General features: G+C 39.3%; 2 protein-coding genes across 2 annotated transcripts; one reads left to right on the plus strand and one right to left on the minus strand.

The window, feature by feature from the left end:
* Positions 1-1,005: 1,005 nt before the first annotated feature.
* Positions 1,006-15,405, plus strand: LOC106654673. The gene is made up of 5 exons (XM_014374646.2): positions 1,006-1,168; positions 4,013-4,573; positions 8,767-9,201; positions 12,305-12,954; positions 13,554-15,405. Exons 1-5 carry the CDS (start codon positions 1,166-1,168, stop codon positions 13,765-13,767), a joined length of 1,863 nt encoding a protein of 620 aa, XP_014230132.1. The 5' UTR covers positions 1,006-1,165; the 3' UTR covers positions 13,768-15,405.
* Positions 15,406-18,122: 2,717 nt separating this feature from the next.
* On the minus strand, positions 18,123-20,399 carry LOC106653212 (protein singles bar-like). The gene is made up of 4 exons (XM_014372565.1): positions 20,250-20,399; positions 18,495-18,677; positions 18,275-18,415; positions 18,123-18,206 (listed from the first exon to the last, which is right to left on the minus strand). Exons 1-4 carry the CDS (start codon positions 20,397-20,399, stop codon positions 18,123-18,125), a joined length of 558 nt encoding a protein of 185 aa, XP_014228051.1.
* Positions 20,400-20,634: the final 235 nt, after the last annotated feature.

The following is a 20,634-nucleotide window of genomic DNA, read 5'->3' on the forward strand; positions in this document are numbered from 1 at the left end:
TTTCTTTTACCTCGAACTGCATTCGTCTTTTTAAACCATTTGCCGCGCGCTTATGCCTTAATAACGTAAAGTGCCAGCGCGCATTACCACATTTCCACGCAATATTGTGCGCGTTTGCAAGTTGCACTTTCGATTCTATACGATCTTTTCCTCTTCCCCCGTAATTCAAGGACTCCTTTTTTTTGGGCGAAAAAGCACGCCGATTACGAGTAAAAAAAGTGCCTTTTATCGTAAAGTACTCTTCGCTAAACTAACGCAATAAAAATGCTAAATCCATCCTCATCATGCGGATGGCGCTTGCGATATATATATTATTTGTACTTGAATGCGGTCGAAGGCTTCCCGAATTTTCGTCAATATAGTCGTTATTCGTGCGGATAAAAGTTTGCTATTTTAAAGCTTTAGTGCTTTTACCGAAGTTTGAGAGCTTTTACATCGATATAACGTGTCGATAAAAAAAAAGGAGAGAAAATTTTTTCAATCTACTCGATGTTTGTTTAGAAAATATTTATTTTCCATCCAAAACTGATGTACCTTTCGCAGCAAAATATACGTAATATATTATTTCACACGGATACATACAGGTAAAAATATGACCGAAAAAGTCGGATCGCGTGCTGCTAGAATATCATTTTTGAACGTGCAAGTTTTTTTTCGGGGCTTGGCGCAGAGAGACATTGACGCGCTTGTATTAGGATAGCTGCATTGCCGTGAGGCCTCGCGCAAACCAACAATGATAGTTCTTGCCTTGACGCACCCTCGACGAAAAAAAGCACGAATTTCAAACGTCGGCGAGTCGAGACTTCTCGCACACATCGCGTATATCGTACCACCTAACATTTCGCGCGAATATTCGCTGGCTATTACAACTCTTAGTCATACGCGCGTCCAACGCCTGCGCAGTCGAGGCGGCGTCGTCGTCGTCGTCGTCGTCGTCGTCGTCAGGCGCAACTCCCACGCGATAGATAAAGTTCGCACACACAGTGTGTGCAGTAGCAGAACAGCTGCAGGAGGGTCGCGCCTCGCTATCTCTCCCTCGTACGTACTGCAGTCAGCCGTTCGTTGGCTGCCGCCGGCTGACTGCACTCGACGCTCGTGTCGTATAATATCGTTCGACGACGCTTGCTCGAGGCCTCCAAAAACAGAGTTTTGACCGATACCAGCAATGGTGAGTCTCCTCTTCTTCTCCTTTTTTCCGTCTATTTTTTTTCTATTCGCGTGAGTTTCATATTCCTAATTGTCACGGGATACTTTCTCCGCGCAGCTGCTGTCTGTATCTGTGTCTGTGATGTATAAAAGTCTCATAAACTCGTGGCGTGTGTCAACGATCAATTTATAATTAGAATCAAAATATATGTATATTCATACGAGAATCTCGGCTACTAGTATTCAGCTGTACAACCGATGTAAACTTCGTATGTATCAGATTACGCGACAAGTACTTCACGGCTGTCTGCCTGGAGCCTGCGCGATCGCGTAACGTCATCCATCTCTCGATCAAAAATGATCGCGAATTCGAAATCTCTCGATACGAGCCGAAATTCGGTCTACGTGGAGTTTGCGTTAATTTCTCTATTTGGCGTATAAATGAGAGAAAACAGGGCGAAGAGCTCGTCCGTCGAGCGAGAGTTGTGTCGGTGTGTATTGATTTTTCGCTTATGTGCGCCGCCGACCGAAGCACGAGGGCGAGTATTGCATGTATATAGGTATACAGAGTGCGAGAAAGCATTGAGCACGTTTTACCGCAGCTTTTAGGAGAGTTAAGCTTCTTGATCTTTGCTTCGAGTGCTGCTACGAAGGTTTTTTAGTGTCATTGCGTAACCGATATAATAATCATCATGATTGCCGCTTTGAGAGTAGTCGATACATTTCTCGATGACAATTTTATGTCAATATAATGTACGTAATAAGTATATAATATACTTGATACCGAGCGTCTCGCGCGACCTGCTCATTCAGCCTTATGTTATATATACCCCTCCGTCTGGAGCTGCAATGTATGTATAAGCAATTGAGCTCGCGACACACATATTATAATACGTATACGAGAAGTTATTGACGTCGCAGCAGCAGCTGCAGCTGCAACGTAGCACCGAGCTTGTAATGCGCGCGCGACAGCGTGTGCTAATTGCCAGCGCAAGGCAGGCAGCAACTTTTACAAGTGTGTTCTTCCCTCGGGCTCTCCCCGCGAGATGCCAGCACGCGAAGCGTCGAGGCGGCGTGTCCCTGGATTATTCGCGTTCGCGCGTGTGTGTGAAGCGCGAGAGATGGATTCTCGATTCGCGAGAGATGAGTTTCAAGGTAATCCGCTGCTCTCTCCACACCCTCTCGCTCTCGCGGTCAGAGAGCTTCGCGAACTTTTTGCGTTTTTACGACGTTGATGCGCGCGAGCTTTTTTAGCGACCCTTTTCGTTTGTATAAGATATGCCAGCGAGACTATCGCTTTAACGAATGATTTACGGAATGAAAAGAAACAAATTGCGGTCGGAAAGACTGACCGAATTTCGAAACTAAGATATTAAGTTAAAAGTCGACTAAATTATTATTTTAATTATTTCAAAAATTGGCAGATATTTATCTGCATACTCGTATATGAGGTCGATCTTTGTAAAACATTTATTCATTTATTATAAATAAGCTGAGGTTTCTATTTCAAACTTTTATAACGGTCGTAAGTAAACGAGTTGTAAGAAGACCGACCTTATACGCGATCTGGTAATATCCGGAGGATAGGTTCGACTTGCAAATTATCCCGTTTGTCTTTTTTTACTATTTGAATACTCGACCAATTTATTGTAACGATGATACCCGATTGATCGATGTATTAGGAAGTGGGGCTGCCGATGGTTTACGGTTGAAAATAGCCGTTGTGCGGCCGTTTGCGACCGTTTTGTGCCGTATCTCTATCCCAGTTGTCGATATTTCGTACATTATGTTAATAAGCTTACTATACGACGAGTATCCAAATCGAAGTTTTTTCGAAACCATTATACCGGTAGTTTTATGCATATATTAATGTATTCTTGAGCACTGTAAGTGCTCCAGATAAAAATAGTACATTGTTAAACTTCAGGAAGTGGCGAAAACTAGCCCAAAAATCCAATTTTTCGATCCAGTTTGCTGAAACTTCACTTTATATTACTTTATAGAGCATAGAGTCTTGTGGAGACATTAATTTGAAGTTTTAGAAACGGGATTCAAATTGATCGTAGAAGCTAAAAAATTGAAGTGATCGTATTGAAGTTCGCCAATATATTAACGAGTATACAAATTCAATCTTCACAAAACGATAAATTCATTAGCAAACGATCGAAAAACTCCGTAAAGCTAACGTACAACTGTCGCTCGAGCTCACGCGAATCGCAGCAGGGCTGTAACTGGCGCAAAGCTCGGCAATATAATAGCCGACACAAATCGACTCGATAATGTACATTACAGTCTCGCGCTATTTTACACGCCCGAGAAGAGTGTCAGTAGTGTTGAGCATAAAACGAGCGCCTGCTGCTTTGGAGCGAGGCGCGTCACGGCAGCCTTGGTCGTCGATCTAGTTGCCTACATGCAGGAGCTGATCGAGTAGCTGCTGACGCGCAACACGCACGAAACGAATAAATACAAAAGAAAACAAGCCGGATAATTCACGCCTTCGAAGGTAATCTACTGCACCTAATCGGCAATCGATCGATCGATTATATTGCAAATAACGGAGACACGCTGATTTATCGGAGACGCGCGCTGCACAGAATGCTGCGGCCAATCGAGACAAGGTCACCTCCCTCGCGACAGCAGCTATAACATGCGCTATGTACGATCTCTTCCTTATTATAATTCGTATAATAATCCGACCGCATCCACGATAATTAGTCTCTCGAAGGCGTGAGACTGTCGCAATCGTTACAATAACTTATATGCAAAACGGCAAAATTTCAATTTTTTAATGTAATGGCGCTGCAGTTAATTAAGGAATATTTGTCGCGATATATAAAATTATAATGCAAGCTATATCTCTTCACAGGTGTTGTCCAGTAGAAATGGCCCGGGCGAGACGGCCCACGTGCAGCTGCTGCAGCGCAGCAAATCGTACATCGTACCGACGACGTCGTCGACGAGCAACAACACCACCGGCGGCAGCTCGATGAACAGCGCGACCAATAACTGCAACAACAACCGCAACAGCATCCTCGAGGGCATCCACCTGAGCAATCTGCAGGACGGCGAGACACTGAGCTACGGTCTGGCCCTGGTGCGCGGTCGAGTGCCGGCCACCTGCAAGAGGCTGCGGGTACGCTGCCTCGGGAGCAGCAGCAGCAGCAGCGTCAACAACAGTAATAATGGGTTGACTCAGCAGCAACAGCAAAGTGGCGTCAAACAGACGAGCCAGCACCAGTGGGCCGAGTGGCCCTGCGTCAACGGGGACTTTCGGCTGCTGGTCGAGCTGCAGCGCGGCCACAATCGCGTGGAGCTCGAGGCCGCCGGTCACAGGCGCAAGTTCGGCCTGGTCTACGAGCCGCGTTACACGAGGCTGAGGGTCACGCCCGTCTACGTCATTTGCGCCGGTCACGATGGATATTTCCAGGTATGCAGCTGCAGCTTACATATAGATTTGTTAATAATTTTGACCCCCTTTCTCGAAATTACTGCGTTTGTGGTCTATCGGCGATGCGCCACTCGTCTCTTATTCTCCGCACGTCGTTTACACATACACACACACATAGTCGAGGATCTTTTTATTTGCCGATGCCGCAGTTCTGCAGTTGTTCGGAAGAGAGAGATGCAATTTTCGTGAGTGAGAGAGAGAAGATGACTCGCGCAAGGAATGGATAATGTCGTCGCGCCGCGGAGCCGACCTTGTGCGGCAACGATGATTCACGAATTTTTAACACGATCGCTCGCTCGCTCGCTCGTCTTCGTATACGTATGCATCACATCCTGTGACTGTAATAACATATGTAGTTCTTCAATGTATTTATCGTATACCCAGCAGAAGTAATAATACATAAATGTTTATCGATCGCTCGCGAACTAGACTCGAGCTCTCGAGTTGACGTAGTCTCGTTTTTTTTTCTCTTTTTTACTTTATTTTATTCATCCCTGTAATATGTAGGACTCGTGCTAGCAGCAGATAACTCGTGGTACATAATGTATCTGGCATGCGGCTGCAGCAGCAGCAATTCACTCAGAGGCAGGTAGGCACTTACGTGCCCTGCAACCTTCCGGCCCCGACTGCAGTTCATCTTCTGCTCCTCTCGTGTGCTGCAGGTGTATACACTATACAGAGCTTTGCAGCTACGTGTATGCGTCAGCCCCTGCTAATGCTGTTAAATCGATATGGCCGATTTACACGAACGCGCGCCAAAAAACTGTCTTTTTTTCTTACCCACTACTTATTCGCGTCTAATTTTTTTCGACCTTGAAACAAAAAAAAATAAATAAGTACAGGAAATCAATTTTTTCGAAACCGCATCGCTGTCGAATACCTGCTCTACTAGCCCACTAATCCGAGACACATTTTGACGCTTTTTTCCCCGAAGTTCGGTTCACTTGATCCACGGTGACGTCAATGAAAAAACAAAAGTATCTTGCAAAATTTCTAATAAAGTACTAAATATATCTTAATTGTGAAATGATTAATTGAAAGTGTCTATTCTATACCATTTATAGGATTGGATTAGTGGCTAAGCATACATTTCGGAATTTATTTTTGAGCCACGCGCCAGGCCCGTTCCACCGCAATGTTTAGATTTCTCAATGTCTAATATACCTTATTATATGTATCGAATAATCTTTCAGTGAACGTGTTAGAACACGAAAGAACATCATTTGAATGTATCACCATTTCACCTTATGACAAATATATTACTAGTGGCAACGTACGTAGCATCATGCTGAGCGTTTATGTTACGCATTATTTCTAATAACATAATATTAATTAGCATGATGGATGAATATAAAAATTAATGTTTTAATTTAAATGCATTCAGTACACCTATAATATATGAGTTTAGATTTTAAATAAAATATATAATTATACAGGCAGGGGCTATTCAGAATAGTTAGAATTGTGTTTATTGTATTAAGTTAAAATGCGGCGTTTTTTCAATTGAACTATATCAAATATAATTGTTCACGCATTTCTTATCGCGTATATCGGGGCTTATCGACTTAATCTAAAGGACTCAACGATACGAGCATATTTACGTGGCTCATTTCAGTGGAAACCATCCGTGGCGATGCGAGCACTCCCTTCCAATCTTAACTATTTCCAGCCATAGTTTGTTTATGCGTGATGAGCTCGCCACCGAGCGGTTAGTTTATGAACTACTATTCGCGTACATTTAATATTGTTGTCCTGGCAACGTCGTGATACATAACAATATGTACATTCCATGTATCAATATGACGTACTGGACGGACCCAGGACAATGAGGAAATATTTAAAAAAGCATTGCAGTCAAATTATAATGAAATTTTACGTAAAAAATTTCAATTATTTTCGCAATCGATAAGAAACTGTGCGTAAGAACAGCTATGAAAAAAAAAAAATTAAAATTTCGAAGCAAATTAATAGTTTCAAATTGTCTGTTTTTTAATTTATTTATTTGAAAAATATGGAAAATCTCAAAAATTAAATTACATGCAAAAATTATTGAATATATCGCCTTCACGAGCTTTGGATTGTATTTCCCAAACAAATATTGTATAAATCTTCATTCGTCAATTTATCGATGATTATTTCGCAGCAGAGAATTGGCATCGGATATTGTATCATCATCTCGAATAAAGAATCCGCTGCCCATCGCCGGAAAAATCTCCTCGATATTTTCTCGCCCAGACACTCGAGACAAGCCTGTTGATAATACACGGGGAGGTCACACAATGCTTCCGATTTCGACAACTCGATGTAGTTTTTATAAGTGAGCAGTTTCGCCACCTCTCTGGGTTGCAACCGAATCAGATCGTACAGCGACGCATCTGGAATTATCATTATCTTTTTCGCTTTACTCGCAAACTCCTGGTCGTCGTACCAGCATGTTTTGAGATTTTCTGTCTTTTCGAACAATCCGTATGACGATTTATCTTGAGCTATCTTGATGAAAAGTTGCATGACCTTTAGAGCGTCGCTCAAGTCTAATTCGTATCCCCTCTTCTCTAGACTTTTGACAGTGGCCATAGCGCCAGCGGCTAGTCTCAGTTTGAAACTGTCACTATGCTTCGAGTCCAATCCCTCCGGAAAATAATTCGCAAGAGCGAAGCTCGACAGATCAGCGCCTTGATCCAAGTTTAGATCAACGAGATATGGCTTGATATTCGACACAGCAAGTTGTAGCGGTGTCCGGCCCGCCTTGTCCCGCGCGTCGACCTGCACCGACTGTCTTTTATCGTCACAGACCTCGAATAACAACTTTGCCAAGTTATCGTGTTTGACATAGGAAGTGTGGCATCTCCGGCCACAAATAATGTGCAGAGGCGTAGCTCCTTCTTCGTCGGCCAAGTTCGGATTGGCACCTCTTTTGAGCAACAATTCGAACATCTTGTTTGTGCAGCAGCAGAGCAGAGCCAAGTGCAATGGGGTACGGCCCCATCTGTCCTGAGTGTCGATTCGCACCGTCTGCTTTCTCTCTTCGTAGACTTTGAAGAATATCTTCATCAAGTCATCGTTATCTCCATATCCTTGACTAATAAAGTGCAGAGGCGTCCATCCGTTCTCGTTGGTCAAGTTTGGATCGGCGCCATTTCTTATCATAAACTCGGCCATTCGCTTGTCTATGTTTTTGACAGCAATGTGCAGCAGCGAGTTACCCGAATCGTCTTGGACATTGACAGGATATCGCGCGAAGAACATCCTCAGCGACTCGATGCCCGACGGAGTCAGCCCTTCGTACGTAACGCGATTCAGATCGGCGCCGTATCTCAGCAGCAATTTGACGACTTTTGCGTTAGCGGTGAGCGGATACCAGCAGCCTCCGCGGATATCAGCGTCCTGGCCAAGTCGGAGGAATTTCCTGATGACATCGTCGCAGCCGTACTGACAGGCTACGTGGAAATGCGACAGTCCGTACTCGTCGGTGTAGTTCAAGTCGAATCTGTTGTAAACGTTGAATAGACTTTTGACGACGTCGCGGCTGAGGCGAGTTCTGACAGCGCGATGCAATGCCGTGGTACGACGCAACAGTGGCTTGCCGTCTTTATCGACGTCGGGTACATCTTTGTAGCCGCAGTCGATCACGAACTCGACGACTCGCTTTCCATTACGGTTATACTCGAGTATAGAATGACAGAGGAGAAACTCGATCTCTTCGGGCCGAAAAATGGCTCGGAGATTTGGAAGCGAACCTTTCCAAGCGCTGATTATAGAATCGAATTGACAGAGAAATTCAACTCGATCTCTGTCGATCATCCAACTGACCTTTTTTTGCGAGTCCGCCAATTGTTTAAATTTGAATTTTCGCAAGTCCTTTAATTTTTCAAAGTTCACTTGATCCACGTAGTCCATTGTCGTTACACACTCACAGTTGCTCACTACACTCGTTGTTCACGCATTGGAGTCGTATAGAGTACTGTATTTTCACTGTACATGTGCTTCGTAGCAGACTACTACACTACACTACTTCTATAGCACATGGCCAGTGGTGGCACTTTCACTTATACTTCCGGCTGCATTTAGGCGGTATAGATGAAAAAAAAATGGCCGCATCATTCATCAATCATGACTGGCCGAAAACGCTTGAATTTTAAAACCAAAATGATTCCTTTCTCTTTTACTCGCAGGGTCCCCAGAACGAGAATCGCTCGCCCGAGAGCGCAGCGACGCGCATCGGCCTCGGCGCACGCCTCCTGCAGACTTTGACCGCGGAGAAACTGCACGAGGCCGGCCACGGACGCAAGACCTTCCAGCTGGAGCGCGACCTCGACGGGCCCGAGTGCCTCGTGATGCACAGCCAGCTGCACGTCGACCGGGCCCGCGCCATGACGCAGCGCGAGCTCTGGGAGCTGGTGGGCCGCGAGCTCATGCAGGGCCCGCTGGCCAGCAAGGACCGCAAGTATCTGGCCTTCCTGTCGTGCACCAGGTACTGCGGCGCACCGAGTCCCAGGACCCACGAGGACACCCTGGCCCGGACTCAGGCGCACGCGGCCCTCGGCGGCGGCGGACTGGCGCTCTTTGGCTCGGCCTGCCTGCACACCTGGCCCACATGCATGGCTCAGGTAAACGAGGATCGATCCGTACTTGAAATGCTTATAATATTAATAATGACTCGATGACCGAGAAATGGCCATTTGAAGTTTTTTGAAATACATGACCATTAAATGGTTTGTTTTTGGTAATTTTTATGTTAAAGTTACCCTGCAAACATTGAGTGAATTTTAAATAATCCGAAAATGACAATTTAATTGTTGGAAAAAGTTTAGACAAGTATTCAATTTACCACTTCAAGCTTCCACCACTAGATGGCGAATATCTTTTATCTCTAAATCTGCAAGTGGTAAAATCAAAATACGTGTATAAATTAAAAAAAAGGTTTCAAATCTGTAACCCTGTATTTCCGGTTTTTGTTGGTTACATATTTATCCAGTTCTAATCATCCTTTTATACACAAGAAACTTTCATTGGTCAAAAAGTAGCCATAAAATGTTCAGCATTTTTATTCGGGACTTCCCGCGTAAAAAAAATTCACGTTTCGCGAAACTTTTGCGAAACTTAAAATCCGCAAGTTGATCTAAACTTCATATGAACTTTGGGCCATGAGACTCGCCAAACTTTGATTTCGGTGACTTCTAGTAGTGCAAGTTTGGCGAAACTTTCGCGATAGTTTCGCGAAAGTTTAATTTTCATTTCAAGCATTAATGAATAATAAAAAAAATTATTCATTTCTTAGCTTCCAGTGTAGGCTTAATGAAGAATTAGATAATCGATTAAAACTTCGCAGGCATTTAAAAGATTTTTTTGTGTTAAAGATTTTTTTGAGAGAGTCCGCGGGTAGGATTTGAACCTGGGTCCTTGAGAGTGGGAGTCGTGAACGGTACCAATTGAGCCATGTGCGTAATTTACGTCGGACACAAAAATAAGATATTTATGAAAAAGTTATTATTGAAGCTGAAAACCAATAAAAAGCCAAATCAGACATTCATTAATTGTAATTTATAGTAATTTTTTAGTTTTTTATAAATATTTACGATTTTTCATATAAACAATTTTTGTTCGGGACATGCTACACTACTCAACAAAAGTATTGAAAAAAAAGTTTCATCAAAATGTTGTCAATTTTCAAATGCTTCTATCTATCTTTGTCTATATTCATCGTATCGAGACGAACTTTTTTTTGATTTCTTGGAAAAAAGTTCCAAGTTACAAAAAGCAAAGTTTAGCGAGTTGTATGAACGAAAGTTCGTACGAAGTGTATATTAACTGTGCGGAATGCAGAAATTTACGCAAAATGTACATTAAGTTTCGCGAAACTTTTGCTATCAATGGCTCTACGAAGATGTTAGTTTGGTGAGTCGTTTGGGCCAAGGTTTCTACAAAGTTTATATGAGTTTTACGGAATGTTTCGCAAAACTTATGCGAAACTTTCGCCAAACTTGCACAATCAATGAGTCCATGAAAACGTAAGTTTGGCAGAGTCTCACGGGCCAAAGTTCATATGAAGTTCATATAAATTCGGCAAAATCGCCAAACTTAAAAAAAGTTCCGCGAAACCTAAATTTTTTTACGCGGGTTTCTTATTCACTTATTTGTATTCAATACACATTCGAGATTATGTCTAGTAAGTACTCTGACGACAATGCAAATAAACGAAATTTTATGAAGTTTTTTCAAACTTGATAAAATAAATGATATAAAGATAGGTAAGAAGATCAGTTTGGACAAATATTGTAGTCAATAAAGTTAACTAAATTTAATATCGTATAACTTTCAGTGCAAAACCGGTTGTCAACTTTTTTTTGTACTAAAACATGCATAAGAAATAATTACTTATTATATACCTTTAAAGTTTAATTTACATCCGACGACTTATATAAGATTCTTACCAACGACGTCAAAAATATTAATACCAATTCAAGTTATACATTATAATATGTCGTTGTCTTGCACGTACGAATGCTCACGGGAATTCCAGTGCCCGAGTATGAAAATCGTGCGTGTGTCAAAAATAACACATGGAAAAACGCGTCGAATATAATCGAGTAAACGTGCAAGTATTTTCTCGAACAATAGTTGAAGTTTTTTGACCCAGTCATGGAATGTCTCATCGACTATTATGCATTTTTCCTTCGCAAATGGTATGCGAATTCAGTACCAATGAAAAGTAATAAGTATACCGCGCGGTGTCATCTCGAAATATTTTGGAAATTTTCTTCGAATCGTGAACATTCGTTTCAAACGTAATTACCTTGCTCGACGCGTAATGCAGTATTTATTTTTTGTCGGTGCATGGTAAAATGATTACATTTTTTTTCGTGTTGATGAATTCAATTTTATCTACAAAACATTATTGGCGCAACGGCGATTTTTCGGTTACGATAATGTTGCAAATATTGAGCGCATTTCAAATGACCTGAAAAGGACAATTTAATTGCTTCAAAAAAAATTCCAGTTTCCAACTAAAGACCGTAATATCACTTTAAGCCTCTACCACTAGATGGCGAGTACCTGTATATGTAAACCTACTAGTGGCAAAGTCAAAATAATTGTATAAGTCAAACCACCGTATCGGAATTTTATTTACGATGTATATCGTAATGAGATATTCATCGGCCAAAAACTAGCTTCAGTAAAAATTTCACTATTTTGACTGATTGACCATGCAAAACGTTTTTGAAAATGCAAAATTAAAAGCGAAAAATGCTTTAAAAATAAAGTTCCAATAACATTTGGACACGACAATCGTTTCACATTAATTTTACATTAAATTAAAGTAATTTATGAACTTTTATTAAATTATGTTTTGATTTATACAATCGTTTTTTCTTTGACACTTGCAGATTTATTAATAAAAGTACTTGTCATCTAGTAGTAGAGACTGGCTTTAATCATAATTGAATTTTTATAAAATTATTAAGCTATTAACGCGAAAAATAAATCAGTATTAAAATTATTTTTCAATAAAAATGTTTAAATTTGAACATAAAATAGGAATGTGCAAGAATACTTGATATTACATCTTAGGCGATTCGAATCCTACTCATTGAGTCGAGTCAGGAATATTTTCGGGTACTTAAATTTTGATGTTTTATTTTAAAATGTTTGGTTTAAAATGAAAATATACCAAAGGTAAATATAAAAATTGACGCTTTGCCTCATTCGCAGGTGCTGCCGCGTTTCCTGGACACTCGAGCCATCGACACCGAGCAACTGATGGACGACAGCAATTACCGGGGCACGCACGGCGGCTGCCTGGCCACGACCCTGGGCTCGGCCCTGCACGAGCTCGGCCACACCTTCGATCTGGGCCACACGCGCGACGGCATCATGGGCCGCGGCTTCGACTTCGTCGATCGCGTCTTCCTCGGGGCGGCGGGCCTCGACACGAATCGCAACTCGGTGCGACGCCAGCAGCCCCAGCACACCACGGTGGCCCTGTCGCGGCCGCTGAGCGTGACCGTGGTCGTGGCGCCGAGCCCCAGCCGACAGTCGCGTCCGCGCAGCCGTCTGCTCTCCGAGTCCTCGACGACCAGCACCAGCGGCGGCTCGAGGCCGGTCTCGCTGAACTTTGACCAGTCGGAAGGTCAGCGGCAGCCGGGCCAACAGCAGTCGGCGGGCAGGCTCTCGGCGCCGGCGAGTCCCGAGCTCAATCGATCCTTCGCCAAGAGCGTCCAGGCCGCCAATCCCGTGCAGACCGACCGGACCTACTGGGGCAGCTCGTGCGCCGCCATGCTCGCTTATCATCGCTGGTTCAACTCCGACCTCGACAATGGTCGACAGAAGAATCTCAACGATCTCAAGTACGACGCTAAAAGGTGAGAATCGTTTGCTATGTACGCTATTCATAATGTTTGTATTAAAACTAATGTGATTCGAATTCAATTGAACGATTTTTTTTCCGAATCATATTACAATGACTCATTTTTTGTTTTTGTGTTTACCGTCGATTCGATTTGGTTTTTATACAATTATTTTTACTTCACCATTTGCAGATTCGCAGATAAAGGTACTCGCCATCTAGTGGTGACGTTTGCCCTTAGTTATGATTGAATTTTCATATAAATATTTCAGACAGTACAGTTAACGCAGAAACTCGAATCGGTTTTAAAACATTAATTATAAATCAAATTTTCTAATTCGACCATAGAAAATGCAATTTTGTTGGTTCATTTTTGTGTTATAATGTATATGATTGCATTCTTGTGCCATTCACATAAAACATTAATCAGTACGGACACATTAATTTTCAATGATTTTATGAAAAAGTATCTCAAATAAAGTTTAATGTCGTTTACTTTTTCAATGTCCGATTTTACATTGAATCTGCATTGAATTCAAGGTTTTTTTTAAACAATTTAACTTAACTTAATTTACTAGGAACGAAAATTAATGTTAATCTTTCTCTTCTCCGCAGAAACGTGGTGAGATCTCGTCACGGGGTGCGCGTGATCGAGCTGCGCGAGTCAGCGGGCGGCCTGGTCGTGGCGTCGCGCCAGTTCTCCGGCAGCCACCTGACGGTGGAGGCAATGGTGCCGGCGCCGCCGCCCCATCACGTCCAGGCCCTCACCCTCGTGGCCGAGGACTCGCTCGGCAGCATACTCAAGTATCCTCTGCCCACGGCCTTCTAGAAATCAAATAATCTTCGCATGCGCGTATAACTCGGCTGCGAATCGTAGTACCTAACAAGCTTCCCGCGCTCAGTATTCCAATAATGTATAGCTGACTCGTTATATATTCTATAAGCCTATCATTGATTCGATCGAAAGGACCATAGTGATCTCATTTATTTCAGTATTTTCTACCGTGAGTACGAATAAAATTAGTCAATTATTTGTCAGACTTTACCAAAGGTTAATTGATAAAACGAAGAAATTAATTTTCTTTCGATTTTTAATTTCATTACTTCTGATGATGAACTTTCAACGCGCAATTTCAAGAATGTTGACAAAAACTTGAATACATTCGAAAAAGCAGTGATTGGCTTTTTGCTTATAAAATTACATGAATAATTTGAGTATTCTCAATATTTTGCTTACTGCCTTATTTATGCTATCATTTTAAGGGCCTATATTGTAATTTTTATTATTAAGTCATGCAAGAAAAGTGAAATCAAATGGCATTTTCATGAACTGCTATTTATCTATAATCAAAGTATTATACTTTTAATCTCCCAATTATTGAATATAAACTTTAGCAAGCCTATGAATTCAATTTGAATTATGTAAATGAAAACTAAAGAATGAAAGCTTGAAGAGGATTTGAGAAAGAGAGAATTGCCTTTAGTACTTTTTTATAAGTATACGAAAAATATGTCGATCGATCTCATTTAAAAAAATCGATTGGATCTAAATTTTTCAAACTATAGCTAAGATTCAAAGAACAAAAAAAGCTTCTTCTTAATTTGTGATTTCAATCTTAAGTTATAAAATGAGCAAAACTAATTAATATAAGATCTGCGATATCGACCTAATATTTATGAATATGTATAAAGAGAAAAAATGTATACTAGATACAGACGATGTTGACATCTCTTTACTAATAAATAAATATCACATAACAATAATACACTGAGACCTGAATGATAAGAGTACTGAAAAAGTAAAAGGTATGAATGTAGCCGGTTTTTTAACATTAGATTAATAATGAAATTTAAATTGCAGTCTTTCAGCATTTATTTAATATAAGTTTTATTGAACAAGTTCTGTACTTGTACATTGTGTTCCAAATTTTTATACAAAATAATTATACAACATTTAATAAGTTCAAACTCAAATGATTACGTAACCTAGAATATTTACAATTTATTTTTAATTTTGTGCACTTGATAACAATTGTGTTAAAAATGAAAATGAAAGATTTTGAGAAATTCCGCACAAAATTCACGTTTCAAATATACATTGTTATTAACTATTAATTGGTTCGAGACAAAAAGAAGATTAAAAATGACTGCTGATGTATCTGATTCCGACCGTTTTTTGAAATACATTTATATTCATTTTCAAATTAATTTTATAACACTAAAAAAATGATTTCGTCCCGTGTAGCAAGTATTGTTATATTATTAATCGAAAAAAGTTCCAGCATGTTGAAATCTCGTACTTCAAGACAATACCCCAATGAAATTCATAGAATTTATGACGAAAAACTGCGTTGAAAAAAGTGAGAAATAACATTCCAAATGTTTGAATTTTATATATAAATGTAGAAAATAATTTGTGGAACTTCCTGTTTTCTTTGATGTAAATAAAAGCAACATTTTTATTAAACATTTTCCAAACTATTTTCTTTACACTATAGTTTTTAAAAAGTATAACTATTCCTAAAATTATAAAAAGCATACAAATGTATAAAAAAATAATCTAATCAAAGTGAAAAAATATACAAAGGTAAGTAATTTACAATTACAATAAAAAACTAAAACTACACATTATTATTACTCATGACACAATGATAAACAAATTGATTGAAATCGCCATCATCAGTGCAGTTGTCACCTACCATATTACTTATACCTGTCCGTGGCGGATTATGGAGCACGCCATGACATGGGGATGGCAAATATCAAAATTTTTTATTATACATAAGTACATATGAATCTATTTACGAGATGTTTTTTGTGTGAACTCGATGTTGTCTGTCCAGATTTTTTTGTGAATCATTTAGTTTTAAAAAACCCACAATACCTCGGTAATATTGTCGCCAAGATAGAATTTTAAATTGTTTCGAATGTAGTAAGAAAAATGAATAAACAGATGAGTCAGTACCTAGATTGTAAACAATATGATCACAAACGATTTTGACATCGTCCCTCGGCACACTGATCATGTTCATAGTAAAAACAAATTAGTTTGAATTTTATCTTTCCCAATGAAACAAGTTATAAAATCAAAAGATAAATTTTACTCATGCAATTTCTGTACGGTACTGAATAGAAAGATTCATTGTTTAATTTAGGCTCCAAAATGAATAAAAGTGGGAAAAGATCTGAGGAAGCTGTCTCGAATGATAATGTAAGTGAACAAGACGAACAATACGTTTGTGACATTTGTCAGGAGGCATTTAAATTAAAATCAAGGATGATAATACACCAAGACACATTTCACATGAAACAAAAAAATTATGCATGCGACAAGTGCGAGAAGAAATTCGAGTTCCGAAGTCATTTGAGTAGACACCAAATATCAGAACACAAAGGCCGCAAAGATTTTGCATGCTACAGGTGCGAGAGGAAATTTGAAAATAAATCAACTTTACTCAAACACAAAAAAATATTCCACGAAGTTTTAAAAAATTACTTGTGTGAAATTTGCGCGAAGAAATTTGACAATAAACATTGTTTACTTTTGCACATAAAGAGAGTACACGATGGCCGGAAAGATTTCGCATGCGATAATCGCGAGAAAAAATTTGGACAAAAATCAGTTCTGTTGAAGCACCAAAGGACAGTACACGATGGTTGCAAAGATTACCCATGCGACAAATGCGAAAAAAAATTCGGACAAAAACAGCATTTGCTCAGACACCAAAAGACAGTCCACGAAGGTTGCAAAGAGTTCGCATGTGACAGTTGCGAGAAGAAATTTGGACTTCGAAGCAATTTGATAAAACACCAAAAAACAGTCCACCAACGTAACAAAGATTTTGCATGCGACAAGTGCGAGAAGAAATTTACAGAAAAAAGAAATTTGCTCACCCACTTAAAGACAGTTCACGAAGGTCACAAAGATTACGCATGTGATAAATGTGAAAAAAAATTTGGGAATCAAAGCAATTTGATCAGACACAAAAAAACAGTACACGAAGGAAACAAAGATTTTGCATGCCACAAGTGCGAGAAGAAATTTATAGAAAAAAGAAATTTGATCAGACACAAAACAACAGTTCACGAAGGTCGCAAAGATTATGAATGCAATAATTGCGAAAAGAAATTTGGATATAAAAATCATTTGCTTATCCATCGAAGAACAGTACATGAAGGTCGCAAAGATTATGTATGCGACAAATGCGAGAAGAAATTTACACGAAAATCAGATTTGTTGAATCACCACAGGACAATCCATGAAGGTCGCAAAGATTTTACTTGCGACAAATGCGAAAAGAAATTTGGAGATCGAGGAAATTTTATTAGACATCAAAAAACAGTACACGAAGGTCAGAAAGATTACGCTTGTGTTAATTGCGAGAAAAAATTTGGACAAAAATCAAATTTGTTAACCCACTTTAAGAGAGTACACGAAGTCGCAACGAAAAGCGCATTTGCTCATACACCAAAAAACAGTCGATGAAGGCTGCAAAGATTTTGCTTGGGATAAATGCGAGAAGAAATGATGATTGCCCATTGTAAATATGTATATAGATACTTACACATATGTTTTTCTAAAATTTCAATTAAAATTGTGCTGAAATGACGACGTATTACCCAAACCTCGAGCGTTTACTTATCATTACACTTTTGTACACTGATATTTTAGTATTTCCAGATTTCACTAATTACTACTAATTACTACTCTGTGTTCTATTTTTTGGATACTGAATCCCTATAGCTTTTCATGCAACGATCAGCCGGCTTCAAGTCATCATTTGACGATACCACCCTATGGCTTCTACAATTTCTCAACTGAGATTCACCACGAGCAATGAGATACTGAATGCACTAACAGATAATTACTTTTAGGCCAAGCAATAAAAAAATTACCGTCAACAACCTTCGCGAAGGCAGAAGATCGCCTTTTTAATATTATTTCACAATATCCAGAATATTTCGATGGAAATAGAGAACTAGACTACCTTTGCGGGCTGCCACTTAAAAATATGAAATAAACTTATATTCATTTTACTTTCGGCCTTTCTGGGAATTGTAACTTTGAGCTTAGAATTTTGGAGTTGGGACCTTCGGATTGGCACTAGTGTATCCCAATCGTTTAATTACTCATAGGATTTTTATAACTAATATTATCTAAAATTTCTATACACACAGGTGAACTTAAATCAAAGTTCGCTTACTCAAATTTCTCAATGCAAAATAGCAATCTATGGCGTATACCGCACCGAGCGTTCCACACAGCATCTGCAAGAAATGTCGTTAGATTTAGGATCGAATGAACGAGGGTAAAGTTATAGGCCTAAAAAACTTACGTAGGCCGTGGTCATCGCTGGATATACCTCCAAACCAGCCGATGCGACGTAGAGCGGCAAAAGAAACGTCTTCGTGGCGAATCCCAGGCAAGAGGCTGCGCTTAGGCAAAAGAAGCAGGCGATAGTACCGAACATGATCTCCTGACGGAAAAAATTATCACATAAATTGCATCGTCTAGTGTATATTATAAAGTTGATTAATTTTTATTATCTAACTCACGAAGTAAGAGGCTTGAATTAATTTGTACGATTTTTCGGATACCATGTAGCACATCAGGAGGATCAACGACGTCATAAAGCAAGCCGAGCACGTCGTAAGTGCGCCCTCGAAGGCCGTGCCGATCTGCGCGTGAAATCTCAGTCCGTACTTCAGTAGTAGTCCCTGCACCATGAAACTTATTACCTGCAAATCCCATTCGATTTTTTACCATTCATTATTACGTACATTAGAGGGAGAGATGAAAAAAAGTAAAGGTGCTCGGTACAGAATAAACTGTTATCAATTATTGGACTTAAGGAAGAAAACCGTGATAGTAGAAGTATTCAGTTGCCTTTGCATTAACTGAAAATTGGTCAAAGAAGTTATACCTAAAAAAAATTTACGTCTTATTTTCAAGACATAATCTATGCAGCAAAAGTTATGAAAATAACTTAAAATTAATTTTCAGTTTTTTCTTAAATTTCAGTTCCAGTTACGAAAATTTAGAATAATTATTGAATTTTCAATGTTTGTTTCTGAAAAGTTTCAGAATATAATGAATTATTTATGTTTGACACTCAATGTTCAATTATCATTATTGTACCGAAAATCCTGCTAAATGCCCCATAAGTGAGTGAAAACTCACGTCAAAACTGATTGCATTATTGAAGTGTAAGTGAACCTCGATGGTAATTTAATCTCGAGAGGACAACTTGGAAGGTGAAGCGGGATTCGGGAGCTATTTCAGCTTCACACTAACTCGGAGCCCCGTACTTGGCTAGTAGCTCTTATTAAGAGGGGGCCCTTATTGTAATAAGAACGAAGCAATTGGTGCGTTAGGAAATGATCTGCCCGAATCTTAACCACTGGCGTGGTCTACTAACTTTCGGGAAAGCGTTCAGCGTTTCGTGGCCACCAAACGGACAAAGTGAGAAGTAGGAGTTCGGGAATAGATTCGTTAATGAAAATGACGGGTTGTAAGTTTAACAAGTGATCCTTCTTCAATGTTAGTTATCTCAACAAGTTTATCCATTGCTCTGGTACTTTCGATAGTATTTTGCGTCGCATCCAACGTATTCTGACAATTTAATTCTAAATTTTGACAATAAAACTAATTATGTATAGCATGAATCTTGATACTCTGGTAAGTCTAGGAACTAATAATTCTCTAGGATTCCGAAAAAAGAGTTTCGATCTTCAATATATAACTCAATTATTATTGGAATTCAAATTGGACATATCTTTGAATTTTGCCTTGAATTTTCAATCTTTTTTTCTATACATGATAAAAATTAAGTTTTTTTTTTATGAATTATAAGAAATTACATGAATTATTAATAAATTGTATTCTTTTATATGTACATTAAAAGTACCTTAAAAAAAGAAAAAGTTTTTGATACTATGCTGCAAGATATTCCAATTGTCTACCAGTTTACCTGAAGGACCTTCAAATGGATAGATAAACTCTAAAAATGAAACTGTAAAATGCGATAAGGAAGATGAAAATTCTGTGATAGTTGTGTAGTGATAAGTGATTCGGATAACGGCTAATGTTGTTGAGTGCTTTTTGATACACTTTTCTATGTTTTTTAATTGTCAGTTTAGTTTACAAGTTCGACATTTTATTTAAATTTTTTATTTTGTAGCCAGTCTATGCACGGGCATGTAATGCCTTCTACAGGCCCTTCTATATTGAAGGTTTTAAATGGAAATAATTGTAAATAAATAAATAAATAAATAATCAAATTTCTCACTAATTGGAGATCGTCAATATACCACTTCTAAAGTTTTGATGATACCCGGCACGGACTTGAGAAATTCCAGATGAATGCAAGTGCAGCATCGGCACCAGCAGCACGGAATGCCACCGACTCCGTAAGCCTCGTCCGTTGATTCTTTGATTATGGGTCCGGCTTTTTTTGGCATCGTGTAAATTGAACAATTACAATTTGAAATTACGACACTTATTTCATTCGAACTTGACCGTCACACTTTTAAAACTTTGAAAACTTTGTATACTTAAGATTTATCGAATGATTTTTCATAAATGGTAATTTTCATTTAATAATTTTTACCAAACTTATTATAATTATTTGATTTTTTTAACTTGAAGAGATGCGCATTCTTACACTACGCAGTTACAACTGAAGAAATAGCGCCA

The sequence above is a fragment of the Trichogramma pretiosum genome, unplaced genomic scaffold, assembly GCF_000599845.2.
Source record: "Trichogramma pretiosum strain Unisexual culture from Peru unplaced genomic scaffold, Tpre_2.0 scaffold1, whole genome shotgun sequence".
NCBI lineage: Eukaryota > Metazoa > Arthropoda > Insecta > Hymenoptera > Trichogrammatidae > Trichogramma > Trichogramma pretiosum.